The 12,899-nt window shown below is 34.7% G+C and overlaps 1 protein-coding gene across 1 annotated transcript; it reads right to left on the bottom strand.

Moving 5' to 3' along the window:
- Positions 1-9,570: 9,570 nt before the first annotated feature.
- On the bottom strand, positions 9,571-10,215 carry LOC137635284 (uncharacterized). The gene has a single exon (XM_068367746.1). The coding sequence runs from the start codon at positions 10,213-10,215 to the stop codon at positions 9,571-9,573; it is 645 nt and encodes a 214-aa protein (XP_068223847.1).
- Positions 10,216-12,899: the final 2,684 nt, after the last annotated feature.

Here is a 12,899-nt window from a genome sequence, read left to right as displayed (position 1 = left end):
CAGTTATTTTACGTAACATAGCTTAATGCAATCTTACACACACACGCAATGTATATTCTGTATATACATACATGAATATATACATATAATCATAGTATATATATATATATATATATATATATATATATATATATATATACAGGGTATATATATATATATATATATATATATATATATATATATATATATATATATATATATACAGGGTATATATATATATATATATATATATATATATATATATATATATATATATATATATATATATATATATATATATATATATATATATATATATATATATATATACAGGGTATATATATATATATATATTCATGTATATGTGTGTGTATATATATTGATTACACAATGTCTTCAGGCCAAATAAAAACAAGAAATCATGTTAATTAAAAATTAATTTGATCTTACAATTTCTATTATAATGCCTTCGGAGTAACATTCCTTTTTTAAAGTAAGTGTTACTGTTTCACATGATAATTTTCTGGAATTACACAAACTTCCAGACTAGTCATCCAGGTAAACCTCCCCCAGCCCTTCTTTATAACTACTAATTTGATGATTTCAGGAACTAACGCAGTATCTTTTTAAAGTTTTAGAACCTCTACCGTATACGCCAAGTTCACCATTATCGTTTTCATATATTAGATTCCGGTTTAGGAATCTAATATATGAAAGGTGGGTGGTCTATATCAAGGATGACCTTCGATCAAAGGGATTAAGCAGTGATGAGGTGTGGGACAGAGGTAGATGGAGAAAGCTGACCAGAAACATCGACCCCACATAGAAGTGGGAAAAGATGTAGACAAAGAAGAAGAAGGATTTCTGCAGTAATATATGTTCCATAATTCTTATGATCAAGGAGTTCATGAAGTTATTGAAATTTATAATTTTATTTTCATCTTTTATATACAATTATTTTGATTTCAAGAAAAAATTTTGTTTAATGTGTATTCAACATTTCCATCCCTCTACCAAATGTTTAAATTTTGTAAAACACTCCAGTACAAAAATGCATAAGAAAAAGTTCCGAAATGAAAGTATCACTGTCTCCTATTACATAAAATCGTTAGTCATTATGACAAAAACTATATGAGTTTAAATTGTTCCATTGGCCTCTGCTCCATAATGATATCAATTATATTCTCACCAAGAGATATGATAAAATGAATGATTCGACCTTTCCAGGTCTTGTTGGAGGATAATAAACGTGAATTTCAGACTGCTTCTTTCTTTCAAGCATAATGCATAAATTTCCATGTGACACTGAATAACAACGCAGTAATTTATGTATCGTCTGAAAAGAGAGAGAGAGAGAGAGAGAGAGAGAGAGAGAGAGAGAGAGAGAGAGAGAGAGAGAGAGAGAGAGAGAGAGAGAGAGAGAGAGAGAGAGAGAGATTTCAAAACCCATTTTATATATCAATCGATTTATAGGGTTACGTGTTTTATATTAAAATTTGTGGGAATATGGAAGACATTTCAATAAGAATATTAAGTTTCAAAAGAAGAATAGCAGATTTGATAAAGGATATCATAACTAGGTAACAGCAAAATTACTCGTAAAAGACAAGCAGTATAGATTCTAACAGAAGCTAAAGACACTCCTTTCCTATTTTGGAGAAGAGGTGTGACATAAAAGTATGAGTAAGAATTTCTTCGTAACTTATTGAATTATCCTCTCCTTCGGAAAGTTTTATTTCCAAAATCCTAGAAAATACAACTTTACTCTCTCTACAGTATATTCATGTAAGCTACTGAATGATAGGCACTTGCAGAATTTTGTGTTTGCCTTCCTGACATAACTTTTTCAGAAAAAGTTTCATAATCCAATATATCTGGAGGCAACACCAACGCCTTTGGGTATTTTCAACCACTATCTCCCTTGGCTAACTTTTAAGGATATTTACTCTATTATACTTTAGACTCTGTGAAACTCTTACTTATTACATTACACTATCCATTACATGTAACTGAACTTAGGACAACTCGACATATGTCGGATACTCCTGTCAGTATGAACGAGGTATTTTTTTCCCTTATTCTCTTCAAATAAAGACTACTTATAATAAACTCACAAGCTGGAAATGCATAAAAGAAAAATCTTTTCTTTGGATTTCATGTTTCTTTTATTTGTTCATCGATCACTACTGAATATGGAAAAAAAAAGAAAGGTAAACTAATATGTCTACAAATATCTGGCAATAGATGCAAAAAATCATTTGTGTTATCATGGGAACAATCTAGTTCCAGATAAAAACTAACCATCGATAATCAGAAAATTATGGCTAAAACAACCCACTATCGATATTATATAAGGTATGTGTTTCATATCAATTACGAATTTATCAGTTATTTCACAGTGGAGTTATTTGAAATTTTATCCATAATTAGAAGTCCTTGGTCTCCTCTAGATCAATAGTCATTGATAAATTTACTATTTTGCACTATATTTACCTTCTCTATATTTTCTTCTATTCCAGATGTCAGATTATCAACACAACAAACAATTCCAACACTAGACACATACGAACCAATAGAGAGAGAAGACCCCTAATATAGTTCAATCACAAGGAATCCAATCAGCTGACTACCCTTCCGACAATCTCCTTCACTAACAACACCACCACGTGACCTGACGTCACTGTGACGTCACATACGCAACACTTTTCTTTCACTAATTATCACTATGTTGCATATTCACTTATTACAAACAAATCTCTTAAAGTTTTACTCACAATCATCTTTATATACCTATATATCCACCTTTTCTAGTAGTACTGTACTCCTACACTTATACCGTTTCAACTATCATTTTGTGCTATTCCATCTTTTCCTTCACTGGGGCCCAGAGGCTGAAATCTTCATCGATTCGCTCTGACACATAATCTTCATACAGGTTTTGAACAGTCACATCTGCAATCAAGATCATTAACACATACACATTAGGGATGTAGGCATGAGTGACCACACTGCAATTTTCCACCATCACCAGCAAAGGGGTTTCAATGTTTTAGTATGGTTGCCTTGATCGTTTTGATGAGATGAGCTCCTTTTTGACAGAACTTAGCTCAAGGTCATGATGCTTTCTGGTTTCGTTAGGTTCCAAGTCAAACCGATTCTTGAACACTATAGCAACACGTGAGACTTCTGGTGTGACCATGAAGAACCTCTATCTGTCACTGGCATTGTTTAAGTGTGTCATTATAGTATCTTTTAACAGCTTCTTTAAGAGATTTTCCAGCAATAACTGTCCACGCTTCATAGCTCTGCTCATCATAATCTTTCTGACTGAAGAAACATTGTTCCCTATTCAGTTGGCGTATTCGAGACCTAGTAGATTGTGTTGAAGAGACAGTCTCATTCATTCATTTCAGTGCTGCTTCTTTTCTGTCAAGGTTTCTTGGCTTTGTGGCAGCTAGTATCTAATGCATACGAATGCTGGTCTAGATAGAGCACATTTGATTCAGATTTTGTTAGTTGCACTTGCAAGGCAACTACGATGATAAACAGCCAGATTTGTACAGTGTGTGTTCTTTGTACAGCGTTACAATCATCGTTGGACCTCAGCATAGTTGTCATCATGCACACTGGTCCTCTCTTATACTATGTACAGCAAATACTGGTTGGAGTATATCTGGGGATGTGGCACTAACTCTTCATTTTCAGCAGCAGACTGGCACAGCATGCACTGCTTCCAGTTGATAGACTCCTGGCCTTAACAAGTAGCTTCTTCAGCCAACTTATGGTTTGTCACTTATGTTAAGAGCCCAGCTCCCCCCACCACGCCCCCCCCCCAAAAAAAAAAAACCCACCTTTAAAAGCTCAAGACTGAGACGACTGGCGAAATCTAACCGAGGCCCTTGATGTCAATAGGCGTAGGAGATGATGATGATGATGATAAAGATAATATAACCACCACTATCTCACATATAGGGTACACTAAACTTTTCAACATACAATAATGAAACCACTAGTTAAATATATCCTAGCGGTTGGTACTAAATATGGTTTAATGATAAATTTTTCTAGTGAAGTTAATAACTCCAGTTTTTGCAGGAATTGCTATAACAAATGTCTCAACTTACCAGTTACTATGAACATTGGATTCTTTGGGATTGAAAATAGTAGTTTATTGTCAACATTAAAGCTCAAGATTATTTAAAAGCTCAGATAAACCCTGGATAGGTACGCTCCTCGGACACCCCTTTAAGGGTATACTCGGACGCGAACGACCCCGACGCCAAAAAAAATTCTTGAAAAATCAGTTTTTGCAGTAACCTCTTTTTTTCTTTTGCCAAAAAAAACTTCAATGAATGCTTAAAACAACTGTTAAGATAAATACTACTCATCTGCAGAAAAACTATTTATTATAAATATTTTAAAAAATTAGGTAGAAAAAAAAAAGACCTGACATAAAAATTCATAAAAAAAGTTTATACATATATACACAAATCCTTTTAGGAATTGATTCTTGAATGTTTAGGACACATCTTGATGTATTTTGGATGAAGTCAGACCCATGGAGGTGAAGATCTGAAATGAGAAAAAAAGAGTAACTTTTTTTGGCCAAAAAAATTTGTCCAAATTTCATGAATTTTTTTGGGTACCCAAATGAAATAGGAAGTGGCTAATTTTTTTAGGGAATAAACATATGTTATCCTAAAATAGAAATATGTAAAAAAATCTTCATTATTTTGAAAATTACATTTATATCAGGGGCCATATCTAAAGGTAATTTTTTGAGTACTTAGAAATTTCGTAAAAAAATACATATATTTAATATATAATATGATATTTATGCAGGTAAAAATATACCAAAATATCACAAATTCTATAGGGAACAAGAATATATATAGATAGAGCAACTTACGCTTCGGATATGTCCACAAAATGGCCGCCAACCACACTGACTCAGACTCCCTAATCTGCCACTTGAAATGTAGGAAGGGTATGTCAATTTCAAGGTGTTATTTACTAATCTAATTATTATTGGATATGCATAAAAATTGTATGGTGGGTTGCTGGATAATTTTCGATTATTTTACGACTATAAAATTAAAATTCTGACCCAAAAAAATTTTTTTGAAGGGAAATAAAATCGAAAAAAAAAAAAAAAATGTGAAACAATATAATATTTTAGCTAAAAAAATTTGATGATATTCAATCAAAAAAGAAGTAAACAAAATTTTCCGACAAATAAACATCTAGAGGAATCATTACTCTGTGATAGTTCCTTAGTACGTAGTAATTTTGAAAGAAATGGGAAAAAACGAAAAAATGGCAATCACCGGAAAATCGAACACATACCTATATATACGCCATATCTGGCTAAAAAAAAAGATAGGCATGGGTAGCCAGATCATCTAGAAACACTTTCCAACACTATAAAAATATAAGTTTTGCGACACTACTTGCCAATTCCTTACGGTAACATGACTAAGCAAAAAAATGCAAAACAAATAAAAAGGGGCACTCGCGGAAAAATGGCTAACATTCTAATATACGGCATTTCAGAAGAAAAAAAAAATTCAGCCACGTGCTAGGCAAACCATCAAGGCACATTTTCCGACAAATAAACATCTAAATGAATCATTACTCTGTGATAGTTCCTTAGTACGTAGTAATTTTGAAAGAAATGGGAAAAAATGAAAAAATGGCAATCACAGGAAAATCGAACACATACCTATATATACGCCATATCTGGCTAAAAAAAAAAAAGATAGGCATGGGTAGCCAGATCATCTAGAAACACTTTCCAACACTATAAAATTATAAGTTTTGCGACACTACTTGCCAATTCCTTACGGTAACATGACTAAGCAAAAAAATGCAAAACAAATAAAAAGGGGCACTCGCGGAAAAATGGCCATTCTAATATACGGCATTTCAGAAAAAAAAAAATTTCAGCCACGTGCTAGGCAAACCATCAAGGCACATTTTACGACAAATAAACATATAAATGAATCATTACTCTGTGATAGTTCCTTAGTACGTAGTAATTTTGAAAGAAATGGGAAAAAAACGAAAAAATGGCAATCACAGGAAAATCGAACACATACTTATATATACGCCATATCTGGCTAAAAAAAAAAAATAGGCATGGGTAGCCAGATCATCTAGAAATACTTTCCAACACTATAAAAATATAAGTTTTGCGACACTACTTGCCAATTCCTTACGGTAACATGACTAAGCAAAAAAATGCAAAACAAATAAAAAGGGGCACTCGCGGAAAAATGCCCAACATTCTAATATACGGCATCTCAGATAAAAAAAAAGACATGCACGTGTTAGCCCAACCATCAAGGCACACTTTCTAACACAAACATGAAAAAAAAATCAATAATATACGGCAATTCCTTACTACGTAAAATTTTTTACAAATATTGAAAAAAAAACAGAAATTGGCAACCGCAGTTAAATACCCAATATACTAATAACTACGTCGTATCTGACAAAAACAAAGTCACGCATGGGTAGCCAGATCATCTAGACACACTTTCCAACACTAAAAAAACAATAGTTTTACGACACTATTTGGCAATATCTTACGGAAAAATGACTTGGCAAAAAAATGAAAAAAAAATGAAAAAGGGGCACTCGCGGTAAAATGCCCAACATTCTAATATACGGCATCTCAGATAAAAAAAAAAGACATGCACGTGTTAGACCAACCATCAAGGCACACTTTCTAACACATAAACATGAAAAAAAAATGAATAATATACGGCAATTCCTTACTACGTAAAAAATTTACAAATATTGAAAAAAAAACAGAAATTGGCAACCGCAGTTAAATACCCAATATACCAATAACTACGTCGTATCTGACAAAAACAAAGTCACGCATGGGTAGCCAGATCATATAGACACACTTTCCAACACTAAACAAGCAAAAGTTTTACGACACTATTTGGCAATATCTTACGGAAAAATGACTTGGCAAAAAAATGAAAAAAAAATGAAAAAGGGGCACTCGCGGTAAAATGGTCCTCGCGGTGATGAACGACATTTTAACTAAAAAAAAAATCATGCACATGGTAGCCAAACAATCCACCAAGACTTTCCACAACTGATAACCTATACAAGTTGCACCATTCTACGACAATTTCATAATACGTAATAACTTTGATAATTATGCAAATTACCTTAGAAGGGTAAACTCGGTCGCGCTCGACCCCGACGCGTCTCAGAAATCGGGGAAGGAGTACAGCTACAGCAATGCACATCTGGACACTACTAGAGCGTGTAGGGGAGACACCTCCTGCAGGTCGATCACCCACAAATTCAGTCACGGGGGTGAGTAACGTGAGAAAAACCTCTTTTTTTTTGACGCTCGGGGTCGCGTACGACCCATCGTACCTATCCAGGGTTAAAGGAAACATTTTTTATGGCAGCCATTTTTTAGAATCCGGGAAATGGAACAGTTGTTTTTGATTGCTTATACCATTCTCCCAAAATGCTATAGTTTTCATACTTCCCACAAAAAAGATCAGGGGCAAGTTAAAATCCAAACATAATAAACCTGACGACAACAACAACAAAAACAACAACACAACAACAACAACAACCGCAATAATAATCACTATAACGATAATGAAAATATTAATAAGACTTTTGGTTGTATATTCATGAAGTAATTTTAATTGCAAAATTCCAGAAATTCTCTGGCAAGTGCTAAATGAAAACTGAATTCGTAGAGTAAGGGAAAACAATTAAATCCGGTCTATGAGAGAAAAATATGCTAAATGATATTTCGCCTGTGAGAGTTAATATGCAAAATGAGTCCTTTAAGAAACCTGAATTGTAAATGACATTTTTCTAACAGAGCCAGACAACCGCAGAATGGTCTCAAGGAACCGGGTTCATTAAAGGAAGTATTTTCCACATTTGTTCGATGTAAACATATTCATTTTAATTTCTGTCGTTGAAAAAATGTTTAAATTTAGAGTTTTAAAAGAACATAGTTAGATTGTGCTTTTTTAATTTAATTTGGAATAGTGTTGCATAATTTCTCGAAAATTTACAATTGAAAATGACAATAGATTTATATTGTTACTGGACGATGCAGAAATGTCGGCATATCCCAACGTTATTTATCAGTAAGGGATTTGAAATGTTATATTTCAATATGAGGATAATGATTGTATAAACAAACAAATGAGCTTATTGAACATAAGTCGTACGATACAAGAAAAGGAATATGAGATAAGTAAAGAATATCATAAGGAAGATAATTGCAGAGAAAATGGAAATCAGCGGCCAGACAGTGTAGCCATCTAAACAAGACTCAAGAAAATATATCGATAAAATGAGCTCAGTTTCCTCCCAATCATGTCTTTTTTTTTTTTTTTTTTATACTTCCATATAATTCTTTCTCAGGGATACAAGCATTAATTCATTTACAACTTCGTCAAATAAAGGAAAACTTGAGAAGAGCTTCATGGTTATTATGAAGATGATGTTTAATATAATCAAGATATGAGACAAATTTAGTTATGGTTAAATACTAACTCTCTCTCTCTCTCTCTCTCTCTCTCTCTCTCTCTCTCTCTCTCTCTCTCTCTCTCTCTCTCTCTCTCATCCTTTGAAATATTAAACCAAGCATTTATACATTGCAAAAGCTTATGGAACTTCAAGGAATTTCATATGTTACTGCTGTATAAGATAACATGGTCACCCTCAAAGTATCTTAGGTTTTCCATTGGACAAAAAGCTTTCGTGAAATGATATAAAGTAAGATGAGAGTAATTGAGTATAGCTAATTTGTTAAAAAAATGTTAAAAAGTAGAAAAAATCTTTGCAATAATCATTATATGTTCCGCAAGAAAGTTGAGTGTAATTCTATAAAACAAGAGTAATAGTATGTTATGAAAGCAAAGACTGGAGTAACAGAAAGGGACGCTATTTCTAGCCATTTTTGAATTTGAAGAAAAAAAATTTAAATTAGATAGTAAAATTAAGTACTCACGAGCAAATGAACGTTTGGGCTCAGAGGAATCGTGAATTAGTAGAAGAATTTCGAGGTTGGAACATAAACAAGTTTTCTTATTTAAGGGTAGCGAATTTGTCATAACTTTATTTAATGGATTCAGGAGCTTTTATCCCCTATTGGAAATGTCTCTGACTGGTGGTCGCCGGACTGGGATTCGAGACCCACTCAAACTCTATAGTTTCTTGTAGTGTCTGCAACATTTCCGTTCTTGTGAGCTAAGGATGGGAGTTTGGGGGAGCATATAGGTCTACACGCTGAGTTATCAGCAGCCATTGCCTGGCTCTCCCTAGTTCTAGCTTGACTGGAGAGAGGCTTGTGCGCTGATCATATGTATATATGATTAGGTTCATGGAGAACCTTTAAACCTTCAAAGTGTTTGAGAGGGTTGCTACTTATGATGATTCTGCTTTCTATTGGAACGTGTCCTTTTCGCTGGAGAATGATAGAAGCCATTCTGTTAAGAAATCTTTGAAAATGTAAAGCACGGCCGTCTCATGACTCCAAGATGTCTTATGTCTTATGTCTTATGTCTGGTTTAGTGCGCTACAACAGGGTCATCAACTATCTTGACCGCCCCATAGCTCCAATGTAGCTGGATCCATCCTCCAGTCCAGGATTGAGTTGGTGTTAGGAGATGTATACCCCTTAACAGGAGGCTTGTCAGGAATTCGCTGGAGCAAAGATGAGAGTTTTCTTTTGAATGGCTCGAATTCTCCAATCTTGTTAATGTGTACTGGGAGGCAGTTCCAGAGACGTGGGCCAATGACAGCGAAAGACTTGTCATATAGACTCTGGTTATAGGCTGCCACGCCCCCTCGCAGAGGAGGAACGACTGCTTTAAAGCCAGTCCGATGCCTAGACACAAACTTGATCTTCAGGTCGTTGCTGACTGATCCATGGAGAATCTTCCACATGTGTAGCAGGATATACCGTTCTCGTCGACGTTGCAGTGACATGATGGATAGTTTCTTGAGTCTCTCCCAGTAGTTGAGATGCTGAGACCCTGCAATTCGTGCAGTAAAAGTCCGCTGAACTCCTTCCAGTTCTTCGATGTCCGACACACTTTGGGGATTCCACAGAGGACAACAGTACTCTAGTAGACTGCGTACCATAGACTTGTACAAAGTTAGCATGATGGTAGGACTCCGGTTAAAGAAGACGCTGAGAACCCATCCGGCTTTTTGTCTTGCTTTGTTGGCCATATCTTTGATATGAGCAGTCCACTTTAGGTCCGAGGTAACAGTAACTCCAAGATCTCTCAGTTAGTCGGAAGGAGTGAGAGTGCCTTTGGACGTTGAATACTGATATAGGTCGGCAGTAAACGGTAATTGTAGCAAAGGATTCCTCCTATTTACTGCATGGCTCATAAACTCGAACTTATCTTCATGCAATGACATTTTGTTCTTAGTTGACCATTGGGTAACAGTATTCAGATCCTGTTGCAAGAGTACCATATCAGGAGTAGTTGATATTGCTCTCATAATCCTTGTATCGTCAGCAAAGCAACGAACGACACTGTTGCCTACACACAGTGTTATGTCGTTTATGAATATAAGAAACAGTATAGGACCCAGAACGGTTCCTTGAGGTACTCCACTCAGAATTAAGGCTGCAACACTGAACTGGCCTTCAACTGCGACTTGCTGTGTGCGATCCTTAAGAAATGATTCGATCCATTTTACAATCTTCGGATGGATTCCATACTTGGAGAGCTTCTTGATGAGTAGGGCATGATCCACCTTATCGAAAGCTTTGGCGTAGTCCAAATAAATGCAATCGGTATCGTTTCCTTCAAGAAAGTTTTCCAGAATGTTATCGAAGTGATGGAGAAGCTGGGTTAAGCAGCTATGACCTGACCTAAAACCATGCTATTGGCTGCATAGAAGGCTGTTGGACTCAAGATGGTGGACAAGGCGTTTCCTAATAAAACGCTCAAATATCTTGATGATGTGGGAGGTCAGAGATACAGGTCGGTAATTTGAAGCAGTTACGTGACTCCCTTTTTTGTAGAGTGGACAAATAACGGAGTTCTTGTAGAAGGACGGGACTACACCTGATTCAAAGGATTGAAGACATTTCAGATAAAAGGCAAAAACGAAAGAGTAAATAATCAGATTATGCTGCATTTTGGAGGCAGCCAAGTCTTTGACATTCAAAGCCAGTCTTTCTCGTTCAGGCGAAGAAGCTTCAGGAAATACGATTCATATCTGTATAGTAAAAGGCTTCATTCAAACATGAATTAAACATTATATCAGTCGAGTGGAAAGTAACTCCAAGTTCAAATCTATTTTTTGATATAAGTTTGAATTTTATGTATAACTCAGATGGATATATTGCCAAGAAGTAAATACATAATAAATGAGGTATTGCCAACTGACTTCTACAAGGCAATATAGTTTTAAATTTATATCATTTTGTGATGTTTCTTTATTATTTGTTCTATTATTTCTCTACATTAGTGAAGATTTGCATAAAATTTTACGAAGTATAATTTGATCATACTTAATCTTATCACTGAAATGTGCTCAATGTTTTATACACACGAAATCACAGTCCAGTTTGAAGGTTTAAAGGTTTAAAGGCCACTCATGAATGGCAGAGGCAAGGAAAAGTGACATTGTCCTATCAAGCAGGACAATGTCCAAGAGACGGATGGTATTTACATATGATCAGCGCCCAAGCCCCCTTTCCAACCAGGCTAGGACCAAGGAGGGCCAGGCAATGGCTGCTGATGACTCAGAAAATAAACCTATAGGCTTCCCCAAACCCCCATCCTTAGCTTACAAGGGTAGTGAGGTTACAGCGACCAAAGGAACTAACGAGTTTGAGCGGGACCCGAACCCCAGTCTGGCAATCATCCAGCAAGGACGCTGCAAGGAATATAAGGATAAAACAACTCAAGGAAATCAAAATAACCTTTGTAACCTGGAAGAAACATATTCAATCTTTACGGCTTAAAATGATTCTATGAATCCAACTCCTTTACATCCATTACGTTGATTCAATACAAAATAGGATTTTTGGAAATATTGTTCCGTCAATGACAAAAATTTGACTCCGCTAAACTAGTATCTAATAAATTTTCCTTTGGTGGTAGCAGTATCATATTGGTTTTATCCAATAGATAAATTTATTAGTCTAATATATATTTCACTTCACTTTTTATGCTCTTGTATTGTTTTCTTTTTACATTAGCATTCCATCTTTTAACAACAACAGCAGTGACATAATAATAATAATAATAATAATAATAATAATAATAATAATAATAATAATAATAATAATAATAATAATAATGAAACTCATAAACTCATAGATTTGGATATCTAAACCTTGTGATAGAATGGACATTCAGATGTAAGTATTCATCTTCATTTCCTTCAACCAATTGAACAACCACATTCCCCTGAGTGAGCATGTGTTTGTTCGTGAATATTATCCATTTCATCTCACATTGCTTGGTAATCACCTGATTCTCAGGTCTCATCAAGTGTTGATAGAGGTCCACTGTATTTGAATATGTTCCCATCATCTTCATACCACAATTGTTTAGAATAGTATAATTTGCTCTTTATGAAAATGCTCTCTAAATGTAAATAGTGTAATTTTCATTGTAAACTATCTCATAAACCAAAATACATATGATAAGTTTTGATAAATATTATCTATCTTAAAATTATCCTGATGTTTTCTTAAAGTGGCATTGTTTTCAGATAGTGTTAAACTAGCAATTAATATGACCTTGTTGATGCCTTAAAAGTAGCGATTGATTGTAGACAAGTAGATGGAAAAAATCGTATCCCGGGAAATATAGAACTAAGACTCGAACGATTAAATTTCTATAGTAAGACTTAGAAATGAAGAAACACTCATTTTATCAAAATCT

The sequence above is a fragment of the Palaemon carinicauda genome, unplaced genomic scaffold (genome assembly GCF_036898095.1).
Source record: "Palaemon carinicauda isolate YSFRI2023 unplaced genomic scaffold, ASM3689809v2 scaffold1107, whole genome shotgun sequence".
Classification (NCBI taxonomy): domain Eukaryota; kingdom Metazoa; phylum Arthropoda; class Malacostraca; order Decapoda; family Palaemonidae; genus Palaemon; species Palaemon carinicauda.
The sequence above is the reverse complement of the archived record's forward strand: the minus strand, read 5'-3'. Positions and strand labels throughout refer to the sequence as shown.